Raw genomic sequence first — 24,721 nt, 5'->3', positions numbered from 1 at the left:
AAATTTACAAGGCTCACTGTATGCATATATATATATATGTATGTATATATATATATATATGTATATATATGTATGTGTGTGTATATATATATATATATATATATATATATATATATATATGCATTACCCATGGACACAGACAATAGGGTGGTGAAGGCCTGGGGCAGGGGGCGGGGGTGGGCTGGAGGGGATCAATGGTGGGGGAAAGGGGACATATGTAATACTTTCAACAATAAAGATTTTAAAAGGAAAGAAAGAAATTAGGACTTAATATTTTTTTTCAAAAAATGCAAGGTCCAGTGTAAACCACTGTGGTTTCAGTTTTGTACTGATTATTTCTAGCAAGTCTAATTTTCTCTGACTCAAAGCTTATAGTCTTCAGAGTTTCTAATTAAGTGTGATTTTTTAAAAAATCTATTACATATTGCTGTGTGGCTTTAGCCACTTTAGTTTTAGTGTATTTTCGTTATTTCTAAGTCTGCAGACTTGGTTTTCTCATTTATGAAATGGGGATAATCATAATATCAATGCCCCTCTTATAGGATCATTGTGAAGAATAAGTGAGCTAATGCATGTAAGCACTTAGCACAGTGCCTAGCACAGAATAATAAATTATTCAAGTTCAAATATCTAACACAAAAGGCCCTTTATGATCAGCCCCTCCTTCCCCCACCATCTCTCGACTCATCTCCCTTCAGGTCCTCTCTGTTCCAGTCTGCTTTGTGTCATTTATTTCTTTTTCCTTCACAGAAGATGGTCCTTCCACCTCGAATTTTCTTCCTCCTTTCTCCATCCCTCCCTCTCCGCCCCCCAGACGTCACTCTAGCTAATTCTTACTTTTCCTTGAAAATGCAACTCAACTCACCCTAGCAGGTTTGACTCAGTGGATAGAGTGTTGGTCTGTGGACTGAAGGGTCTTGAGTTCAATCCCAGTCAAAGTCATGTACCTCGGGTGCAGGCTCGATCCCCAGGGTGCATGTGGGAGGCAACCAATTGATGTCTCTCTCTCACTTGTCTCTCTCTCTCTCTCTCTCTCTCTCTCTCTCTCTCCTTCCCCCTCCCTCTCACTCTCAATGGGAAAATGCCCTGGGGTGAGGATTAACATAAATAAATAGATGATAGATAGATAGATAGATAGATAGATAGATAGATAGATAGATAGATAGATATATAAGCAATTCAATCTCATTTCATCCATAAAGCCTTCTTGGCTTGCTCCTTTCCTCTCTCTGCTTCCATCCCATCTCAAGGATATAACCAGTGTCGTTTTTTGGTGTGTGCAATCTAATAAGTGCCAAATAAAGTTTAGTTGAATAAATGAGTGTGCTCTAACATCCCTTCTCTACTGAAAAGTCTTCCTATTACACCCATGTCTGTGCCTTCTCTTTGCCTTCTTTTCTTTCTCAGTCACTTCCTGACCTCTCCCATCTCCCAAGTGAAATTCACTCCATTCCACACCCTCCAGACAGTTACTTTGTCCCAAAGAATGGCAGGCAGGAAAACACACTCTTTTAAGCCTGCAACCCCATACAAAAACAGATAAATATTAACATTCAATAATTCCCCCTATACAAAACTTTTCTTTTAGTGGCTTCCCCAAACCCTTGATATGAAATCTCAAGACCTCACCTAGGCCAAACAGGTCTTTTGTGTTCTGACCTCTACCCTGCTCTCCAGCCCAATTTCATGTCACTTGCCCCCTTGCTCCAAGCAATTTGGCCACACAGAGTTCTCTATCCTCAACTACCCTGAGCTCCCTACTACTCTGGGGTCTTTGCCCATATTATTTCCTCTTCTTGAAACCTTATTCTACCTCCGCACTCCCTTTACCTGTATGACACTCTTTTTTTATTGATTTTTAGAGAGAGGAAGGGAGAGGGAGAGAGAGAGACATCAATGCAAGAGAGAAACATTGGTTGGTTACCTCCTGTATGTGCCCAGACTAGGGATCCAACCTACAGCTCGATATGTGCCCTGACTGGGAATCAAACTGGCAACCCTTTGGTGCACAGGATGATGCTCCAACCAATTGAGCCACACATGCCAGGGCAATGACACTTATTCTTAAATGTGTTATACAAGCTCACTGACACTATTAGACTAGCACCAGTGAGCTTCAGTTTTATAAATGGGAATCATACAATATCAAAGGCTAAAAAAAATTGCAAAATACCTTCGGAAGGTAATTTTTCATAATATCAAGAGCCATAAAACTGTTCACACTCATTGATTTAGGCATCACACTTTAAGAATATATCCAATAACAGGGATTTCCACTCTTTTTTAAATCAGTCCATTCAGAATGTTCCCATAGGTGGCACATCCATTCCTAGATTATAGCTAAAGCCTATTTGATCTAGGATGTGGATTATGTACAATTCCATTTCTTGCCACTAAAGAAAACACATTCCATTAAAAGATGTTATTCTGGGATTAATTCAAATTAAGTAAATAATTCACCAAATGCAGCATTTCACTTATTAATAAATTGTTTGGAAGTTCTGCAACCTATCAAGACACAGCAGTGTCTTGGCATTTAAATTGAGAACTGTCATCGTTATGAAAGAATGAAAAGGTGCAAATACATATGAGTTGGGTAATAATGGTGGTAATAACATCAGCTCTTTCATAACAATTTCCTCATTGCCTCCTCACAAAGGTCCTGTGAGGTAGAAAGAAGGGATTTATACTTTCTGGTCTCCAGTGGGGGAGCCAGCAGGGCATGATGGGTAGAACACGGCCTGGGGGTCATATGTCCTGAACCATGTTTTCTGGCTGTGACTCCTTAGGCATGTCATTCAACTCCTGGGTCTCATTTTACTCAAACTCCTTCCAGAGTTGTTGAGGGCTTTCAATGGGGTACTGGAGGTGAATGCACTCTGAGAGGTCAACACTGTACAAAGATGACCTGTGTTATTGTGCTGGCTCTGTCCCTGAGCTGGGACCAATAATAATGCTTCAGGTCCAAGAGGTGGCTTTCCCTTTATCCACTCATGTTGAGTAACACTCCAGGATTCCTAGTAGGTCTTTATATTGGCACCCTTAATACAAGAAAACCCAATTATAACAAGGCAAAATAAATATTTATTAGAAATCATAAAAGCATTTCTTCAAGGACACTAAAATGTTCCTACTCTATGACTTCTTTCTTGAACATAGAGTCTCACACACACAAAACTAAGAACAAGTATGTAAATTAGAATTTACAAGGATAAGGCACATTCAATGAGAACAAGATGATAATTCTGCATTTGGAACCGAGATCACAGTAAAGAACATGTAAACCAATGCAGAAATCAAGTATGGCTTACAGGCCAGGATGAGGGCCCCGCTGCCTGGGTCCCGCCCAAAGCAACAGGACACAGCTCTCCAGGCCCTGAGGAAGGAAAGGAACGTCAATAACACTGGGCTCTCTCGGGCAGGAGCCTTCTAAGAGCTTCATGACTTCACAGTACAACCTCGCACACCTTCTCCCACACCCCAGGGAGGAAGGTAAGCACCATTTTTATTCCAAATAGATTCATCACATGATGTCTAGATTAATGGATTCTTCCTGAGGCAGAGTTTAGCTAAGGAAAATTTCCAGCGCAAATCATTACCTGAGCATGGGAGATTCTATCCCTGGAAAATGCCTTCCCCTTAAATTGCTGAAATGTAAATCATGGCGTTTTAACATGCCCTAATATGCCCATGGATTTAGTGTGACCTGGTGTGTATTTGTGTGTGCGTGTGTGTGTGTGTGTGTGTGATTTTATGCACATCGATCATAGGGACCATGTAGACCGTCATCATGAATCACCTGAGCAAGAAGCCATAGCCCGCTGACATATGCCAACCACAAAGGCAGACTCAAATTTACTGAGTAACCATTTTTTAAAATGATGGTGCAGGGGGACATCTGTGGTCCAGAAACCTGAACACTCCAGTTTCAACAGCTCTGCTATGACTTCCTGCCTGACTATGAGTAAGTGTGCTTTCCTTTCTGAGCTTTAGTCTTAGGTGTAAAATAAGGGGACTCGTCCTTTTAACCTGATGCTCTTTGGCCCACTGCTTCCCTTCACCTGAGAAACCCATCTAGGCTCAGACTCGCTAGGCTGAACGCCTTCTGGGGATGATTATCCAGAACAGCAATGGTCCTGCCAACAAATTCCATCCAGCCCCACAGCTTTCCGTACAAAGATCCCATTACTGCCGAAACCGGTTTGGCTCAGTGGATAGAGCGTCGGCCTGTGGACTGAAAGGTCCCAGGTTCGATTCCGGTCAAGGGCATGTACCAGGGTTGCGGGCACATCCCCAGTAGGAGATGTGCAGGAGGCAGCTGATCGATGTTTCTCTCTCACTGATGTTTCTAACTCTCTCTCTCTCTCTCCCTTCCTCTCTGTAAAAAATCAATAAAATATATTTTAAAAAAAAAAAAAAGATCCCATTACTGATTTCTACTTCCCTAACCTCCCAAGAAATGGAAATGGCTTTATCCATGCATATGGGAGTCAAAGCAATTCTGGAATTCCCAGCTCCAGTGTGTAGAGCATGGCGCCATGGACCCAAATGGGCTGCCCTTCAAACCAAGACATCTGTTCTGGATGTATGTAAACGGGTAACTCTAGGTACAGGATGCCAATCTGCAGGCTAAAAGGACCTTAAAGTTCACCTGACTGTGTTCTTTAACATCATCCCTAATAGGTTCTCAACCAGCTTCCACTTAAACATCTCCAATATCTAGAGCAGTTGTAGGACTGAATGGAACCAAAATCTTTCCCCTGAAATTTCCCACCTTTGGCACTAGTGCTGCCCACATCTGGCACACATCTGCTCCTCCCGCCTCCGTGACAGGCCTTCCCTTTCCCAGAGGACATGCCTAGTCCCTGCTCACACCTGAGCCTGGTCTAACCACTGCGGTGCAGAGCATGGTTGGCGCCTGGGTCAGCTGGAAGGGCACGGGCTGCTGCAGATTGTGTGGCTCTCAGGCTGCATCCTTGACCCATCCCATCTCTCCCTGACCCGGCCCATCAGGGGCACAAAGGCCAAGTTTCCACTCACCCAGGTGCTGGCACACAGAACAGCCCAGAGCCGAGAAACAGCCCAGAGTGGCTGCCTGGTTTGCACTTCTGCACTGGCCTCGAGTCAAATTAACTAGCTAATTGCCACAACACCTAAAGGCCAAATTCATCTTTGTGGCATTTCAAATTAAATTCATGGCTAATATATTTGTCAGTCTGCCTCAACAATTCCCACATGAATCCCTTTACCAGACAACCGAGGCGGAGTGGCTCCAGACAACTGGAACATTTCTTCCACCTCAACTTCATTTCTGCCCCCAGACTGGCTCCGTGTGTTTTCAGGGGGAGGAAATCAGAGGATGAGGCTCTAAAAGCCAGCCACTCATCTTGGCAAATGCGCCTTTCGCAACCTTTTCCTCAGCTTCCAAACTCACAGTTAACAAGAATATTTACTGCCAGAGCATTTCAGGTATTCTGTTGAATTCCTCCGATGAGAAACACTGATGTATGAGAGTCACCTCTGGGGTGTCAGGTCATATAAATAGAGCAGCTGCTATTTCTGTTTCAGACGAGGCTGGGACCCAGCTCGGAGGCGGGCACTACTGCAGGGCCGGGGCGAGGAAGAGAGCCGGGCTCTCTCACCCCATCACAGCCTCCAGCTGGCTCCGGAGTCAGCTGCCAGTGCCGGGGCTGCCTCACACTGTGCATGTCTCATCTGGACTTTTGTGTGCGCAAAGAAAAGCTTTTTGTTTTTGCTCCGGCCACCCTGAGGCCTAGTACACAATACTTACATCCAGTCCCAAATCCTCAAATCTACTTCTCCGCTTTTAAAATCATGGACTTCATCTGAAGTGTTTTTCATTTAAAACTGAAATGTCCTTTTTCTATTGAAAATAAAATAATAATAATAATAATAATAATAAGTGTTAATTACACTACGAAAAGTCTCTCACTTTGAGACAATTTGAGCCTTGGGTGCCAATGGGCATGCATTCCAAGGGTAGTTTCTGTTCCCTGAAGGTTCTAGAAGGGCATTTCCATAACTCACACCCTCCCTCCCCCAGGAGATCGGACTTGCTCAGTCCCCTGTATGTTCTGGGATGGGACCAGGAGTCCCTTCAATTCAGAAGCCCCAGTCACAGCAGGGGAGAGGAGGGATGTGTGGGCTGCGGCTGGGGCTCCCAAGGAGATGTTGGCAGGAAGAAAGTTCTGCTCCTCGGGCCCCGCCCCTTCCCTACGGCTCCTCTCCCAGCCAAGCTGACCTGGTCACCAGCTGGTGAACCCAGGGATTTTAGGAACCCCAGGTTCAGGACTGCTGGCCATCCGTCTACACAAACTCTTCACCAAGTAACAAAATCCAAGGTCTTTTCCACGCAGAAAACTGACAACTGCCTCTCAGTTCAGCCCGAGGGTGCTTTCTGCTTCCAGGCGGGCAGAGCCAGGCTCCATCATGAGGCAAAGCCCTCAGCACGCAGTCCCAGACCAGCCTGCAGCACCCATGCGCGCACCAGCTCCGGATTCTGCTGCTACACTGAAGTTTCCGGAAACTCATCTATTTCTTCGAACGCATTGAGGGTGGTTTTGCTGTTGCTCCTGGAAGAATCTTGGATTTTGTTGAAATCTGCTTTAAAAAAACACAAAACACTGTTTTAGAAATACAACAGTCTGCAAGGTCAGTAATTCCATACCTCACTGCACCACCCAGTTTGCCGCTGCCTGATTTTTAGAAGTTATTCCAACTGGGGTTCTAAAACATCAGAATTGGAAGGGGCCTGAGAACCAATTTAATTCAATCCTCCCATTTCACAGATGGGGAAAATCAGGGCCCTCAGACTCAGTTTGCCCACGGTCGCACGGTCAGGCAGGAATGGCTGTCACACGTCCTACCTGTCCGCCTCACGGACCCGGGATCTTCGTTGAGGAAGGAGACGTGTGTTTTCCATTCAGTCCACTTCACCTCGTTGATCCTGCGAGTGTAAGAATCATTCGCACTATTTCACAACTGCACCTCATTAAACACAAACAAATAGCATGGCCTTTGGGGGTCCTAGACAGCTCCCCTCTGTCTGTCCCAGGGATCAGGGTTTGAAACCCGCCCAAGTCCCCATTTTCCCAGGCCTCCGCGGCTCAGTCTCCTCCCAGTGTGTGAGACCCCAAAACTCAGAGAGGCATCATGGGGAATCTTCAGACAGCAGCAGTGTGCCTGACTGGTGAGGGCGGTTCTTGGGGAAGGAGGGAGGGAGGGGAGGAGGGGGGAGGGAGGAGGGGTTAGGGCCCCAGCTGAGCGGATGTGAGGGTGTGAGGGTGTGAGGATGAAAAGCATAGACGGTTAACTAGGGTTAAGGTGGCACTAGGAGGTGGTTGGGATTCAAACCCCTAAAGGGTGAGCAGTGTCTACGGTGTTGGATCACAACTGGCAGTGGCAGTTTGGCTAAAGTTCACACTCAGAGACCATCTCTAGAGTGAATATGTCAGAATCAGAGACAATTACAATCGGAAATGATGGCAGGGTGGGGGGGGGGCGCGGGGGGCTATCTCAGTCAGAGAAATAGAAAGGAAGGTGGTCTGCAGGGTCAGGCAGTCAGATGGGGTAGGAAGAGGTGGACTGAGCAGGAAAGATGGTCATGGCAGGTGCAAGCACTTTTTTAAAATCAAAAAAACGTGTTATTTGTCAAAGGCAGCTGCCTCATTTCCATCGCCAGTGGCAGTGTGCCTCTGTCCCCTAGTGTCACTGAAGCCACAGGGTGGACAGAAGGACAGAGTGCCCCTTGGAAAACCTTCCCTAAACCAGACACTGGAAAGGGAGAGGCTGTGGGGGCCCATCCACCCCCACAGAGAGGGGACCGAGGCAGCAGAGTCTCCCTTCCTGTCTTCCTGCAGCTCAGGAAGCCTTGTCGCAGGCCAGCGACCCCGGAGGGGCACATTCGCCTTCTGGAGGGTCCAGAACAGAGCGTGGCTGTGGGCGGCACGCAGGGGCGGCACTGCTTCTCTAGCATTCACCACCCGGCCCTCCTGACCCCCCAAAGACCACCCCAAAGGGCCTTCTCCCTCTGTTACCGCAGACACAGCCGGAAATCTTCCTCTGCCACTTTACACAGCTCTCCCATCCGGAACCTGCTCCTCAGCCATTCTGGCAGCATCTTCTCAAACTCCAAGATAGTCCTGGCTCTCTGGGGACAGAAACCAGCCTAAGCACATCGCTGAGGAGCCAGCCCAGGAGCAGTGTTGTGTGTGAGTGTGCATACATGTACACACACACACACACACACACAAAGTGCACACACACAAAGTACACACACACTAGTACGTGTACACATCACACACAAGTGCATGCATACATAAGCACGCACACACAAATACATATACACATCAGTGCATGCATGCATACACACACTAAGTACACACCCACAAGTCCATGCACACATACCACACAACTACACACGCACAAAGTACACACCCGCTAGTGCATGCACACGTACGCACACAAGTGCACACACACAAAGTACATACCCACAAGTCCATGCACATATACACCCACAAGTGCATGCACACATACACACACAAGTGCATGTGCACATACCACCAAACGGCCCACTCCACCCCCACTGGAAGCTTAGTGCATAGATCCTAAAGTTCAGCCAATCTACAGAATTCAAAAATGAAAAACCAGAAAGCTCGGGGAAGGTGTCCAAATTGCTTTAAACGTGACATAAACAATGTCTCTGGAAGTCCAGGCGCGTCCTAACTGAAAATGTTAGGATCCTGGGTCCCACAGTGACGGGAAGTGCCGGCGTCACATGGTCCCATTTCCATCCCAGGCTTGGAATCCCCTCGGTAGTTTTCCTGGCAACAATTTGTCCAATCGCTCCTAAATATTATCGACAAGCCGATTAAGAAGGCCCTAATCACTAAAAACTTCCTTGCATCAAATCAAAGCTTTTATTTTTCTTGCAGTTGCCCCATATACTTCAGTTCTGCCTTCTGGGGTCATAGAGGGAAGTTGCTCCCTCTTTCAAAAGTAGCTCTGCAGGTACCTGAAGAGATATACCTTTGTCAAGCCTAGCTTCAGTGCCATTTCTTGTAAGGCATGGTTTCCCGGCCTCTGCAAAGCCTGCTCACCACCTCTGGCCATTACTGTAGTGGTGTCCTCAGCATGTAAGGCCCACATTAGGTGAGGACTGTTGAGGCCAGGATGGAGGAGAGCAGAATTGACACCTCCATTGTGCTGTACCCTTATACTCCTCTTGATGTAACCTAAGGTCACATTTCAACATCCACATATCACACCAGGACTCTGAGCTGAGCACCCCCGTAAGCCTGAGTTGCTCTCACACCTGCTGTTGACCCTCTACTCAAGGAACCTAGACGAATGCTTCCTCAAACCTGGCCAAGCACAGGGACCTTATGCAGATTCCCAGGCCCTGCCCCAGGTCCACCAGTGCTGATGGCCAATAACGTGTAGTGAGCTGAGTCCCCAAGAAGGCTCCCACACCAGGGTCTCCACCAGGCTCACCTGCAGGCGCCAGATGCGCTCACTCTCCTTGGAGACGTTCTCAACAGTCTCTCCCATGAGGGCGATGAGCATGTTGAGGAGGAGGACGAAGGTGAGGATGACGTAGGTGATGAGCAGGAACAGGAAGAGGATGGGGTACTTGGAGTTCTGCTGGATGTTCAGGTCGCCCAGGCCTATGGTGAGTTTGAAGAGTTCCAGCACAGCATCGCTGAAGCTGCCATAGGAGCTGCAGTCCTTGTGGTCCTTGGGACACTTCTCAATCAGCGAGGCCAAGGCTGGGAGGACATCACAGGGTGCTCTCGTCAGCCTCTGGGCCTGGTTAATTACCCAACAAGCTCATGCCTACTTGCAGGTACACACACGCCCCCACACACTGCAGGCCTGCCTCCTGCCCGCTTCCTCTGGCTCTTTCAGTTCCATCTCCAGCCCCAGCTCTTCCAGAAGCCTCATCAGGCTGATTCTCTGCAGAAAGCCCTTCTTGCCTAACAAAGCCCATACCCTTCTGTGCCTCCTTTGCCTCACCGTCCAGCCCTTGATCGCCCACAGCCTTGCGGAGTTGCTAATTATAATCTCTGTGTGGCCCTGGCTCCCCATCTGGGCTTTGAGCTCCCGACTTCCTGTAGCCCAGGTCATCTCCCCCAGACTGTGAGGTCCTGAGTGTCCTCCCAATGCTCTGTAGTGAGATTCCCTGGCCGAGGCCTAAGCCCTTTCTTTTCTACAGCAGTGGCTCTTTGCTGGCTGGATGGGTAGGTGGGTGGGTGGATGGTCAAATTAATGAGTGAGTAAATAGATGAATGAATAAACAAGATAATGAAAGATCAAATAAATAGGCAAATTATGACAGAGAAAGTGTATCAGGCAGATGAAAACAGATGCTTAACCAAATGCCAATGACCACTGGGGGGAAAAACCGGCATGGAAATATAAAACCTCATCTCCCCATGCAGAGGTCAGACATAGGACCAGGTTGTGCTGTTCCCATCTGTTGTAGATGGAGAGGTTTTAAGAGGAGGCTCCCCACCCCTTGGTCCCCAGCAGACCAAAGGCTCTCACAGGTCTGTCTGAAGCGAACCCTGAGATAACGTAATGTGGAGGGCCAACGGGGATTACCTCAGTTCATTGCTTCCCTCCTAGTTTTCAAAGGCCATCAATCACATTTCTGTGAATTCATTTCCCCGTCTGTAAAATGAGGCCCAAAACACCTGCCCGGCCTCTCTCAGGCTGTGAGGGTCACATGGGGGGATGTGAAAGTGGGAGGCATATCCCACAGCGGGGATGGATAAGAGTGACGGGCCTGGTCAAATCCTAGAGTCTAAGCCTCAGTCACCGTATGATCAGGGATGATGATTCCCCCTTGACTGAGAAGCGAGAGAAGTAAAAAGATGATGATTGGAAAATGCTAAGCACAGCAAGGCTCTGTTGGTAGCTGGTGTAATTGCTGCTGGGGCCGCTATGTGCTCTGTCATTCTGTCATCTGCATAAAGTGCTTTACAAATGTGGGAGTTACTATTATTTATAAATCACTTACCTACTCCGAATCCGAGTAAGAACACGATATATACAAACAAGAACTTCAGAACATCGTGCAAAATGACCTACAAAGAAAAAAGAATGATTTGAGGGCAAGATCTGAGGACGGAATCACCGTACACCGATCTCGCTGCTTCCCACGCTCTCCCAGGCTCCCACCCTAACCATGGCCTCAACTCAGGCCGTTCTCCCTCACCCTTGGCCACGTCCCCCTGGTGCTCCAAAGCTCAGCTCTGGACCCCACCTTCTCCAAGAAGCCTCCTGTTCCTGCTCTCCGCCCTCCTCCCCACTCCCTCCTGGAAGACAGTCGATCTCTGTCCCTGCGGATTCGCCCTGTCCATGAGCACCTCTCTTCACAGTCTCGCATCTGGGATCCTCCCTCTTCCTGGGGCAGTGGTGTGCTGGAGCCAGCTCATACCAGCTCACCAGAGCTGACTACTACCATTTCCTGAATTGTGTGAGCTGGTTGTTAAACATGGCCACTAATAAAAATTAAATCATATCAACTTATAAGTAAATATATTATATGAAAAATAGAGATAATAGTCAAAACTCGTCACTTCTTAGTTATTTTACTGCATTTTGGAGTTATTTATGCTCTCAAGATTATTTACATCTATTGTAGCTATATGGTGGAAATACTATTAATAGTGTTATTGTGCATCTCTTCCCAGCTCCGTATTCAAAGATGTCATGTTGGTAGCTGGAACCGTTAGGGTGGGAGTAGTTATACCATAGAAATTGGTAAATGTGCCCGGCCGGTGTTGCTCAGTGGTTTCGCATCGACTCATGAACTAGGAAGTCATGATTCGATTCCTGGTCGTGGCACATGTCCGGGTTGTAGTCTCGATTGTGTGTGGGAGGCAGCAGATCAATGATTCTCTCTCATCATTGATATTTCTATCCCTCTCTCCCTCTCCCTTCCTCTCTCTAAAATCAGTAAAAATATATTTTTTAAAGAAATTGGTAAATGCTATAAATCAGAGATTGACCCATTGTTTTGTTGATTGCCTAGATCTAGATGTAAGACAGCAATGGAGAAAATGTTAAAGCAAATTAAACTTAAAAATGTGTCCTATCTGTAGCTGCTACATTGTGAGTAACACAATAATAATGAAATCGTCTTCCAGTATTTGAACACTATTATCCAACTCAGAAAAGAAGTGGCTCACATCATTGACAAACAACTGAAGTTCCGCCATGTCTTCATTTTCACCTTCATTTTATCCCTTAAAGAAAAATATCAACCAACACTTGTGTTGGAAGAACACTCGTTTGTCAGTTGAAACTATTGGTTAGCAACAGATACAGGCGTTCAACAAAAATCAACAACTTACTCAGTGAGACTCGACTAGTTATGTGGAATTTACTGTACGGAGTATTGTATGTTTTATTCGGAAGGAAACTGTGTACTACCTCCTTTAAATAGTAAATTTTATAATAAACATTTATGTATCTGTGTGTGTGTATGTGTGTGTGTGTGTGTGTGTGTGTGTGTGTGTTTCCCAGAGAGCCAGTTGTTAAATATTTACCAGCACACCACTGCCTGGAGCTGAGAACATTCCTTCCCAAAGTGTATCCCTGCTCAATGCCCAACAAGCCCAGGCATTTTAGGGTCTGACCAAAGCTGACCAAAGCTGACCAAAGGCAAATGGAGACAGTGGCATTCAGAACAGAGAGCAGCAGTCTGCCCCGTGGGCAAGCCCCCTTTGCTCTCCAGACCTCAGCTTCCCCATCTGAGAAGTGACCATCCCCTGAGGGCCCTCCCAGCCTGCACATCTCTGACGCTTGGAGGCCCCAAACGAACCTTCTGGATCATGACGCTGTACATGCCCATGGACTGGAACCCCCGCGTGTAGTAGAGCATGTTCGCCCAGCCCAGGGCCATGGCCAGCACGAGGCAGGCGAGGTACTCTTTGTAGGCAAACAAGTACAAGAAGACAGACAGTATCACAAGCACAGCTTGGACAAAACTGTTCAGGAGACACAGGAGACAAGGGCCTTACTTACTTCTCAGCATCAGGGCAGGTAGGCAAACCCACACCTCCCTTTAAACCCTGAACCGGCACCCTGGGGGCTGATGCTGAGGAGATGGATAAGGCTGCCCAGACCTGTCAGACTGGGCAGTCTGGGGCCAGCAGGGGGCTGGAGCAACGGACTTTTTAAAAACACAGATCCCCAAGGCCCCACCAGATTCGGGTTCAGAAGACCTGGAGAGCAGCTCCGGAGGCTGTATGTGTTTCAGTCCCCACATGATTTCTTTGTTAAACCCCTCTATGATTCTCACATAGATTCATAGAGAAAGGGTGCAATGGATAATTGCATTTATAATCAAAATGATAAAAGCTGACATCTATACTTATAAGCCAATCATAACAAAAGTATCCTCAAACCTACTTTTTTTAAAATCTTTCAACAGCATGGACCAACCTGGAGATGATTATGCTAAGTGAAATAAGCCAATCACACAAAAAATAAATACTGTATGATTTCACTGATATGATGTCCTTAGAGTGGTCACATTCATAGAGACAGAAAGTAGAATGGAGGTCACCAAGAACTGGGGGAGGGGAATGGGGAGCTGTTGTCTAATGCGTATAGTGTCAGTTTTGCCAGATGAAAAGAAATCTAGAGATTGGCTGCACAGCGTTGTGAACACTTAAAAATGGTTAAGGTGGTAACTTTTATGTTATGTGTATTTTCCCACAACTTAAAATGTTTGAAGCACCACATATACCAAATGTACAAGATCAAAACCTACTCCTAAGCAGTGTGTGCACACCATCAGTAACTCGGACATCTGGGTAAAAACCTTCTCTCGCTTATAACATCAGACAGTCTGCACCGTTGGAAAATGACCGGTTAAAGCTAGGACACGGGCCGCCTTGTTTTTCTCGTGCGGTGAAAAGCAAATGCTTGGGTGATGGGTGCCTTTGGGGCTGAAGGGAGGAAGCACATCCACACCTTTCCCTACGCTAACAAAACAGCCAAGAAGCAGAAAAGCGTGACCATGCACTGGTGCCTTTTGTCTGCACTGGAACCATTGGCTGCCTAAATGGTTTTTCTCTGGAATCACCATACTTTCCAAAGGGGGCAAACTCTCATGTGACTGGTATCGGGGGGCAGTGCCGGCCCCCGCCCATCCTTCACTGCAGTATCTGGGGGCCCCACCTGCCCACAGGGATGAAGAACCCAGTTCACACCTCTGGCAGGCAGGTACATCCTGAATGAAACACCTAGGAGGCGGTTGGAAACATCAGGCCAAGCTTCCAGGTCCTATAGACCCACCCTCCCGGAGAACTCAGAGCAGGAACTTCAGGGGCATCCGCGCAGCGAGGAAGCCAACATTCTTCAATGCTTGCTGCAGGTTTAATCAGCCTCTGCTCAATCAGAGATAGGACCTCTGAGGTCAGCCGCACATGACCTCCTTCAGGCAGGTCTGGGCTAGGCTTCCTGGCAAGAGCCCAGTGGTAGCCAAGCTGCACTGGCATGAGGAGAAGATGATGGAGAGGCTGGGACTGGCTTCAGTACCACTGAGGTTCCGAGTGACTGTGCGGGACTCACTTCCCTGCTCTGGGCCTCAGTTTCCATACCAGCAGGTGAGACTCAATGATCCTCAAATACTTTCCAGCTCCCATCTGCCAGGGTCCAAGATGGTACGTCTAGACCCCATGCAACTTGGAGGAACTGGGCTGGAAGCCTCCATAAGAACGTAAACAGCAGGGCTGAGCCTCTCTGTGCCTTCCCCCAGCTGCCTGCCACCCGGGGCTCTGTGGCAGGGTGGAGTCAGCCATCCCTGCAGCCAGATGGTGGGCACTGTCCTCGTGTTTTCTGGGCCTCTCTCTGGGCATCTATGTGTCTCTCTTACCAGAAGTGAGCGAGGCGGTCCCTCGCCACGGGGGTGGAGCAGAATGGCTGGGACAGGGTGACACAGTAGGGCACTTGTTTCAGAGGGACACAGCAACCGCCAGATAGGACCTCAGCCCTGCCTGTGAGGTAGCAACCGAGGGGACGGACCGACTTACAAGACAAAGTGAAACCAGGCATCCGAGAGGATGGACTGCAGATCCGAGGGTCTCAGCAGGAAGATCGCGATGCCCTGAGGCCAGAAAGCAAAGAAAGGCTTCAGCCTCCGCTTGCCTCTCAGTGGGGGGTCTGAGGAAGGGGGTGTCTCCCCAGGACTGAGACTCAGTGTGTGAAGGCCCAGCCAGAGCCCAGGTGGGGGCTACTGAGGGGCCCTGTGGCTGGAGGACAGGTGAGCCCAGGTGCAGGCTCCTCCGATCTTTGTGTATCTCTCACTCTCACCCTCATGCTCACCCCAGAACCTGCAAGGCAGCACAACATGTAGCTACCTGCCAACCCTTCAAACACAGGGATGGCAAAAGTAGGCGAATAATAATAATAAAGAATATAATAATTAATCAATAATGATACAAGAATCAGTTCTGTGTTTCAAGTACTCACAACTGTGGACCTACATTTGCCCGCCCTGTGTAGTCCAGCTTCCACCTTGGAGCTTAGTTCATACTGTTCCCCATGCCTGCTCAGTAATGACCTTCTCCCTCATGTCCTCAGGCCCACTCCTACCACGGTAAGTGCCATCACTGCACTAAAGCCTTCCCTCCTTCCCCTGCCCCAGTAAAGGTCATCTCTTTTCCTCTGAGCACTGGTCTGAACCCAATGCAGGGCCTTTTCACAGTCTATCGCAGAGTCTAGAAGTTTGTGTCCCTCTGAAATCCCCTACCAGACTGTGAGCTCAAAGAAGACAACTTTCCCTCCTTATCACCTCCCCCAGGGCCCCACATTAGTTGATGTTCAGAATCTACCTGTTGACTCATTGGATGGATGGATGGATGGATGGATGGATGGACCAATCAAGTGATCAATTGATAAATAGATGGAAGGATGGAAGGACAGAGGGTAAGGATGAATGGGTATTCAGATGGATGAATGAGTGGCTGGGTCACTGAGAGAGGGCAGGTGATTGAATGGGTGGACAGAGAGGAGAGGTAGATGGGTTGCTGAGTGGTTGGGACGGGTGGATAAATGGTAAATAGAAGGATAGATGGATGGAGGGGTACTTAGATGAAGTAGGTAAGATAGACCTGCTTATTTATTTCCACTTTGTAACTAAGAAATCTAAAGCTTAGAAGGGGAATGGCTCCCCAGAGCCCCCCAGCAGTAATGGCAGAGCAGGGTGGGATCAAAACCAAGCCTGCTGTCACCTGCCTGCATCACAGGCCAGTCCGGAGCGTCTAGTGGCCCACTCACCTCCTTCACAGAAATGCACATGGCCCAGATGAGCACGAACATCCTTCCCAAGAGCTGCAGCCACCCCATCTTGTGCGTCAGGGCCAGGGGGTGCGGCAGGGCCTGAGAAGAAGGGGGAGGAATGGATGGTGCAGGATGGGGGGTGAGGAGGGCAGGGGTAGTGCCAGCTCTGGAGGGACCTTGCAGAACCCTCAGGCGGGGCCAGAAGCCAGCAGGGAGCCCTATCTCTGTATGGGGCTAGAGGAGGAATGGCAGCCCCCGCCCCTGCCTTCCCCACCCACGCTGGGAATCCAGATCTCCACAGCGAGGAACATGCTAACAGCCCTCACGCCTCCTTACAGGAACCATCCATATCCAGACACTCACAGGACCTCATCACAGTCAAATGAAGCTGAAACTCTGTGCCCCGGGGAATGCATGGAAGCTAAGGCCCAGAGTGGCGGGAAATCTTGTATGAGTGACCTACCCCGCCCCCTCACTGCCCCACTCCCGTATCCTGTGGCCCTCACATCAGAAACACACAATCAGCTCTAGATTTAGGCAGAGCCTGGGCTCTGGGTCTCCTAATCCTCTAGTTCCCCTCCCAACATGGGTCAGCCTGAGGCTGAGCACCTGGGGCTCAGCCCAGCTAAGCTCCGGAGACATATTCCGTTCCCTAGAAACGTGAGGGATGACAATTAGGGAAGCCGAGGAAAATCTCGGCCTCTCTGGGCCTCAGTTTCCCCATCTGCACATGGGACGGCTCCAAGCTCCTGCAGCCCTGACCACCCCATTCCCCGCCCCCCCCCCCCGCCCCCGCCATCAAGGGGCCCACGTACCTCCTCCTCCCGAGGTCGGTAGTAAGAGATGAGAGTCAGGGTGATGTTGTAGAAGAAATAAAAGAAGAAGGACAGGAAGAACATGTACTTGGCAAACTTCTTCCACTTTATACGCAGCAGCGTGTGCAGGGGCTCCAGGGTCAGCATCTCGTGCCGGTTCTGGGGGTACACACCACAGTCACCACGGAGACGGGGAGAGGAACCACAGTCAAAGGCCCCCCATTTCAAAGGAAGCTCTGAGACAGCGCTGCCCTGCAGGGGGCAGTCATTATGTCCAATGGGCTGGTTCGGCAGGAAATGTGAGGAGAGTAATTTCCAGCTCCCGGGGCTCCTTGCCAGTGGGCCCAGGCGGCAGCCAAATGCCACAGGAGCTGGGCTCCCAGCAGGAGCATCTGCTGCCCCGTGGGAAGCAAGGGCTGGGAGGGAGAAGGAGTATGACTGGGGGTCTGGCTCCAACTTAGCCCCTCTTCACTGTGTAACCTCAGGAAAGCCCCTGAGCCTCTCTGGTCCTGCACCTCCTCGTCTATACAACTGACATCAATCAAACTGCCCTACCCTCTAGGCTGCCTGAAAGGTCCATGAAGAACCCAGACAAGGCAAGCTCTGGGAAGCATGATTCTTGATAAAATGTAAAGAGTGAAGATCCAGCCGAAGCCGGTTTGGCTCAGTGGATAGAGCGTCGGCCTGCGGGCTGAGGGGTCCCGGGTTCGGTTCCGGTCAGGGGCATGTGCCTGGGTTGCGGGCACATCCCCAGTGGGGGATGTGCAGGAGGCGGCTGATCGATGTTTCTCTCTCATCGATGTTTCTAACTCTCTATCTCTCTCTCCCTTCCTCTCTGTAAAAAATTAATAAAAATATATTTTTTAAAAAAAAGAGTGAAGATCCAGTCTGCTGCTTCATGTCCCCCCAAAGCCAAAAACTTCTCACTGCTGATCCTCTCTCTTCCCCTCACCGCCCCTTCTTGCCTCTTCCAAGGAGGCCTCCCTGATTGCCGCAACTATGCACTCCCTGTCCCTCACTTGGGGCCATGTTTGAGGGAAAAGGAATTCTAAGCACGGCCATAGAGAATGAGTAGGGTGGTGGGGGAGAAGATCAACACCAGCCATCCCCACTCCCACCACCATATCCACACTGCCCAGGATTCTGGGGCCAGGAGACCCTCACCCAAGGAACCCTGGGAACAAGTGAACCCCACACAGGCCCTGCCATATTGTGCCAACTCTGTCCATAAGGCAAAGAAGTGGGGGATTGCAGCCATGTCCAGCTAGTGGTCTTCCCAGTGGCCCAGAGCCGCCCCTCCCCCTGTGCCCTTCCCCAGTCCCCTGGGAGACCCACATCAATGTTGGTATTGTAGACAATGATTTCCAGCACCGAGTTGTCTGTTGTGGTGTCCACGTTGGTGAGGTCGTAGAGCGAGGATGATACAGGCCCATATGCCCAGTCGGTGAACTTCCTGGACAAGCTCCGGAGTCGCTTCTCCTTGATCTCACGACTGAGGATGTACTTCAGGATCTGGGGACAGGAAGTGGGACAACTGTCAGCCACAGGATGGAGCTTGGGGCCCAGAGAGCCAGGAAGAGGCTCTTAAAACCCAGTTCAGTGAAGAATCTGGGAACTGACAATTATGAGAGATAATTTCTGTTTGGCCTGGATCTGAGAAGAAACGAGAAGTTTTTCCAGCTTCCCCATCCCACCCTCAATCAAGACCTGCCAGCTGAAGCTCACTGCTCTGGTCAGACACATGGAGATGCAAGACACCAGCCTTACAGAAAGGCGGGGTACCCCCTCTAAGTCAGTGATCCTCAAACTCTGCTGCATATTAGGTCACTGGGGAACATTAAAAAGTCCCACTCCACCCTGGCTGGTTTGGCTCAGTGGATAGAGCATCGGCCTGAGGACTGAAGGGTCCCAGGTTCGATTCCAGTCAAGGACACATACCTCAGTTGCAGGCTCAATCCCTGGCCCAGTTGGGAGGCTACCAATCAATGTGTCTCTCTCACATTGATGTTTCTCTCTCTCTCTGTCTCTCCCCCTCCCACTCTCTCCAAAAATCCTATATAATAAAAGGGTAATATGCAAATTGACCAAACAGCTGAACAGTGGACTGACCATCCTGATGACCATCCGGACAACCATCTGGGACCAAACTATGACACCCACTGGCACCAGGCCAGCCAAGGCGGGTGTGTTGCTATTGGTCAGGGGCCTGGCCATCGCCCCATGATTGCTCCACAGAGGGAGGCCCAGGCCACCGACCAGCAGGCTGCCACAGGTGGGCAGAGCCTCCCTCTGCCAGGGAAGCCCGGGTCCTGGGTGCTGGAGGGAAGCCAGTGCCTGCAGCTGGGGGAAGGAAGGCCTACTCTTGCACGAATTTCATGCATTGGGCCTCTAGTAAATAAATAAATACATACATAGTCCCACACCACTGACTGACTCAATCCAAATCTCTGGAGGGAGCCCAGGCAACTGTAGCTTGTAAAGCTTCCTGGATGGTTCCAAAGGGCAGGCCAGATGGGTAGCCTGCTCTCCAGCTCACTACTCCCCAAAAGCTGAGTTTTGGGGCACCCTAGTACCCTGGGGGCCAGGGCTTCCCAAGGCACCAACCCAAGGCCCAGGAGGAGGGACCTGTTAAAGAGGACAGTGTCAGAGCCCTGATCTCACGTGAGACAGTGGGGTTCCCATCTCATCTCACAAGGGAGCCTTATCTGCACAGCCCAGGCAGAGAGCTCCTAGGGACAGGACAGGTCTCCCCAAAGTCAGTGTCTGTGTCTTAAGCACAGAAACAGAGGAAGCGCGGGGGGGGGGGGGGGGGGGGGGGGGGGGCGGAGACACAATTCCTCCCTTTGTCAAAGCTGTTCTCCATTCCCTCCTCCCCCAACAAGACAATGAAAAGGCCCCTTGTGGGACCAGCCCTGACCACTGCAACAGGACCCACAGCCCTCGGGGCACCCGCTTCCCACCCCCCACCTTGATCTCAGACCAAGCGTGGCTCCAGGCACCAGGAGATGTGAGCCCACCCCAGCTCGAGTCTCCACCAAGGCTCCCGGGCAAGCCTTGAGTTTCACGGCCGCATCACAAGCACAAAGGGCCAGAGCAGTCACGTGCTCTGCTGGGCTCTTGGCTCCAAGTTTCAACCTGAGGGGCAGGCTGGGATCTCTCCAGAGTCAGGACTAGCAGCCCATGGCTCTGGACCCAGAGCAGCCATTCTGGGGCTCCTGTCCTCCTGAGAGGCTGAAGGGCCCCAAGGGTCAGACACTCAGCCACACTCAACACTTGCCACCCAGGAATCCTCAGCCACAGGCATCTGAGATTGTGTCCTACAGCCTTAAGGCTCCCCCACTCTGGCCCCAGAGAGGGGGCCCCCAGGGCAGGAGATAGAAGAAGCATGGAGTATGAGGGACTGAACTCCAGAGGGTGGGCCCACGCACTGCATCTCAGTGGCTCTGTGTGGTCATCAGAACAAACCCAGCTCGGGCCACAACTGCACTTCCGGACCTAAGCAGTTCCCCTGCCGAGGAGTGGCCTATGGGGCCCCAGGCTGGTGGATGGTAGAGTGCCTCCTGCCCTCCCACCTGCCGCCAAGCCCCACCTCGGCCTTGCCCATCTTGGCGGCCAGCTGCAGCGGGGTGAGGCCGTCATTGTTGCGCATGGTCTCCAGCTCCCAGTTGCCACTCCTCAGCAAGATCATGTCATACATGCGCTTAACGAAGTCATTCTGTGTCTTAAAATCTTCGGCCACCGTCACCAGCGCATGTAGGATGTTGTTGCCCCGTGAGTCCTGCGAGGTGATGTCTGTCTGCTCGTTCTCCATCAGCAGCTGCACGATCTCGGGCTGGTTGGTACATGCTGCCAGGGCAAGGGGTGTCTCGCCTGGGGAAGGGAGAACACTGGGGCTCAGTTCTCTCATGGAACAGGGTGGTGTTCCCCAAGTCCCAGGACTGAAACCCATATCCTGACCATCTCAGTAGGATTGACCCCTGAGGCTTCCCAGCTCCACTTGTATGGGAAGAAACTAAAGCTAGATCATTGCAATAACCCCTTTTATTAAACACACCAGGCATTTTCCTACCTCAGGGCCTTTGCACAGGCTGTTCCCTCTACCTTTAATGCTGTTTCTCAGATATCTGCATCACTCCCTCCCTCATTTCCTTCAAGTCCTTGTTCAAATGTCACCTTTTCAATGGGTCTCCCTAACTGTCCTATTTAAAATTGAACTCGCCCTAGCTGGTTTGGTTCAATGGATAGAACATCAGCCTGCAGACTGAAGGGTCCGTGGTTTGATTCCAGTCAAGGGCACATGCCTGGATTGCAGGCTTGATCCCTAGTAGGGGATGTGCAGGAGGCAGCCAATCAATGATTCTCTCTCATCATTGATGTTTCTATCTCTCTTTCCCCCCCTCCCTTCCTCTCTAAAATCATAAAAATAAATAAATAAATAAATAAATAAATAAATAAATAAGTAAAATTGAAATCCACCTCTTTCCTGCCCTAGAACTCGGTTTCCACTTCTCCTGCTTTACTTGTTATTTTTCGATAGCGTTTATCATTTTCTAACATGTTAATTAACATTATTTACTGTGTTTATTATTGATGTTCTCTTTCCCATCTAGAATGTAAGTTCCATGAGGGGAGGGACCTTTGTTTTGCTCACTGATACATTTCAAACACCTAGAACAGTACCTTCTGTATACTGTACAGTGAGTGCTCGAGAAATATTTAAGAACGAAGGCAGGTGACTCACACCTGGTCACACCGCAAGCCTGGGGCAGAACCAGGACGGGATAGCAGGGGTCCTGCGGCTCACCTCCCAAACTCCATCCTGTCCCCTTTCTTTATCCCACCCCACAAATGTTCCCCAACACCGGCTTCAGCCAGACCTGATACGGGGCAACGGACTGGACAAGACCTGCCCTCAAGGCCACCCAGACCCATCTAGCCCGGCTGATGCAGAAACCACCCAGAAGAGGAAACAGGTCAGTGGTTGTCAGTCAGTCAGCGCTGGGGTGGGGTGAGAAGCAAGGCTGACTACAACGTTGTACCAGGACAATTCTCGGTGTGACGGAGCTGTTTGCTTCCTGCCCTAGCCTGGCGGTATGCATTTGTGGACAGTGGGAGAATTTTCATACTCTCACTGTTGACTCCGCTTGCAGTCCTGAGGCACTGAGCACAGAGCACAGAGGCTGAGCTGGCAGCCAGGACGCCCACACCAGTCCTCCTACACTGGGCAGCTCATTCCCCTGCCCAGAGCCTTCTCTGCGCCTGGGACCCAGGGCTCTGCTTGCTCTCGCTCCCAGGTCTCTGTTCCTTAGGCCAGTGATCGGCAAACTCATTAGTCAACAGAGCCAAATATCAACAGTACAACGACTGAAATTTCTTTTGAGAGCCAAATTTTTTAAACTTAAACTATATAGGTAGGTACATTGTTATTAACTTAATTAGAGTACTCCTAAGCTGGCCTTTGCTAAAAAACGTCCTCAATCTGAGGGGCCGACCTCAGCAAACGTACCCCCATTTCTTCTAACGCCACTTCTTCAAAATAGACTCGCCCAGGCCGAAAACAGACTTCTGTGCATAGGCCACGAAGTTTCAAGCGCCCACACGTGGTATTTTGTGGAAGAGCCACACTCAAGGGGCCAAAGAGCTGCATGTGGCTCGCGAGCCTTGGTTTGCCGACCACTGTACTTAGGCCACCGGGGTGCCTTCTTAGACTCTCCCCGACTGCAGGCTCCCCGCCTCCCAGCCCCGCCCGCTCTGGCCCAATTCAGAAGGGTCGCCCCTGCCCCCACACTGGACCAGGTTCTGCTCTCGGGACAGCTGAGAGCCGGCCTCCAGCCCCCAGCCCAGCCCCTAGCGCCTCTGGGGGCCGAGTCCGTGGGGCGGCCCCTCCCTCCGCCCTCCTGCCGGACCCCGAGCCCCAGCCCGGCGGCGGCGGCACCCACCGAAGTAGAAGCCCTCGTGCTGGTACTTGGGGTTGAAGAAGACCCCCTTGGCGTGGGCGTTGACGTCGGCGCCGGCCGCGATGAGCAGCGCTGTGATGTCTCGCTGCCGCCGCTCGATGGCGATATTCAGCGCCGTCTGCCCTGCGGACAAGGTGGGGTGCGGTGGGGGTCGGGGGGCGCTCAGGGCTGAGACCCTGGTGACACCCTGCCTGGCCTCTTTCCCACCCTCCACGGAGTTACGGCGAAGTAAGCCGCCTGTCTGGTGTTGGTGTCGCCAGCTGGGGGCGCAGTGCCCGCGGGATGCAGTTTTGCTTCTCGTTCCGCAGCAGCACAGTCTCGCTACCACACAGGAGGGGGCGCTCCAGGACCGGGGCAGGGGCTCTGCGTCCAGTCCCCGCGCTGAGGGCCTTCCCAGAGCGGCCTGGAGGCCCATCGGGTAAGTTTCACGAGGCTGGTGGGGCCAGCTCAAGGCCTGCTAAGCCAGGTGAACCTTAGAACCTGAGCCTAAGGGCCAGGGGAGTCAGCAGGCGTTGAAGCAGGGAAGTGACATGACCCGAATTTGGGGTTTAGGGCGTGTGCATTTTTTCTGGCTGCAGAATTGGAGGAGGTCTTAACGAGATCCCAGACCTATGTGGAACTCTGCTCCGTGGAGCGAAGAACCCTAGGAGAAAGAGCCCTCAGGATGGTCTGTGGGGCTTGGGGAAGAAGGCGTGTCTGGCCTGGGAGCTGGGTGACTGGTGCTGGTGACTGAGGAACGGAACAGGGGTCAGGAGCAGGGAGGTGGAGAAGGGACATTAACCCTGTTGGTAGAGCCTTCAGAACCCTCCCGTGCGTGTGTGTGTGTGTGTGTGTGTGTGTGTGTGTGTGTGTTGCGGGGGTGGGGGTGGGGGGGTGGGGGGGGGCTGTATCTCAGGATGTCCCACCAGAAACAGTATTTCCCAAAGAGATGCTGTCTTGCCATACATAAAAATAAATTCCTGGTGGGTTAAAAGAACTAAGCTTTTTTTTTTTTTAATTGGAAATTTTGTTTATAACTAACCCTTTGGTACAGAAAACCTTCTTAAGCAAGATCCAAAATGCAGAAACCATAAATAAAAAACTGACATGTTTGCTTACATAAAAATTAAATATTTCTGTATTTTGAAAGACCTCTTAAAGAAAGGTGAAAGGCAATTGGTAGGCCACGGAAAATATTTGAGACATATAAAAGAGACCATGTATTTTTTTAAAGTCCATAGTAAGAGCTCTGCAAATCAATAAAAAGACAAACAACCTAAAAGGAAACAAGAAAAGAATATTAAGAACCCCTCAGAGAAGAAAATACACATCGGCAATAAAGAAACTGAAAGATATTCAGAATCATTGGTAATCAGGAAAATGAAAATTTGAACCTAATGAATTACATTTGAACCTAGTGAGTTAAAGACTTTTTAAAAAGGGGGGGATTAGCGAAGAGTATGGAGAAGGAATAACTTTGTATTCTTTTGTGAGGGGAGAGTAAAGCAATACTTTTTGGTGGCAAATTTGTCAAGCATTCTAATTTTTTTTTTTTTTTTTTTTTTTTTTTTTTAGAGAGAGAGAGGAAGGGGAGGGAGAGAGAGATAGAAACATCAGTGTGAGAGTAAAACATAGATTGGCTGCCTCCTTCAT

The 24,721-nt window shown here is 50.0% G+C and overlaps 1 protein-coding gene across 1 annotated transcript in view; it reads right to left on the bottom strand.

Moving 5' to 3' along the window:
* Positions 1 to 6,526: 6,526 nt before the first annotated feature.
* The window catches only part of TRPV3 (transient receptor potential cation channel subfamily V member 3), a 31,005-nt gene continuing 12,810 nt past the window's right edge, over positions 6,527 to 24,721 (bottom strand). The window contains exons 7-18 of the mRNA XM_070393197.1: positions 23,072 to 23,212; positions 20,722 to 21,002; positions 18,468 to 18,644; positions 17,133 to 17,291; positions 16,315 to 16,416; positions 15,069 to 15,142; positions 12,851 to 13,016; positions 11,042 to 11,108; positions 9,514 to 9,788; positions 8,058 to 8,170; positions 6,888 to 6,967; positions 6,527 to 6,621 (exon numbers count right to left, since the gene is read on the bottom strand). Of these exons, the coding sequence (XP_070249298.1) occupies positions 6,527 to 6,621; positions 6,888 to 6,967; positions 8,058 to 8,170; positions 9,514 to 9,788; positions 11,042 to 11,108; positions 12,851 to 13,016; positions 15,069 to 15,142; positions 16,315 to 16,416; positions 17,133 to 17,291; positions 18,468 to 18,644; positions 20,722 to 21,002; positions 23,072 to 23,212 (1,730 nt within the window). The remainder of the gene's footprint in view (positions 6,622 to 6,887; positions 6,968 to 8,057; positions 8,171 to 9,513; positions 9,789 to 11,041; positions 11,109 to 12,850; positions 13,017 to 15,068; positions 15,143 to 16,314; positions 16,417 to 17,132; positions 17,292 to 18,467; positions 18,645 to 20,721; positions 21,003 to 23,071; positions 23,213 to 24,721) is intronic.

The sequence above is a fragment of the Myotis yumanensis genome, unplaced genomic scaffold (assembly GCF_028538775.1).
Source record: "Myotis yumanensis isolate MYYU_CA2020_CCGP unplaced genomic scaffold, mMyoYum1.0.hap1 SCAF_16, whole genome shotgun sequence".
In the NCBI taxonomy this organism is placed as follows: Eukaryota; Metazoa; Chordata; class Mammalia; order Chiroptera; family Vespertilionidae; genus Myotis; species Myotis yumanensis.
This window is presented reverse-complemented; position numbering and strand designations above follow the sequence as displayed.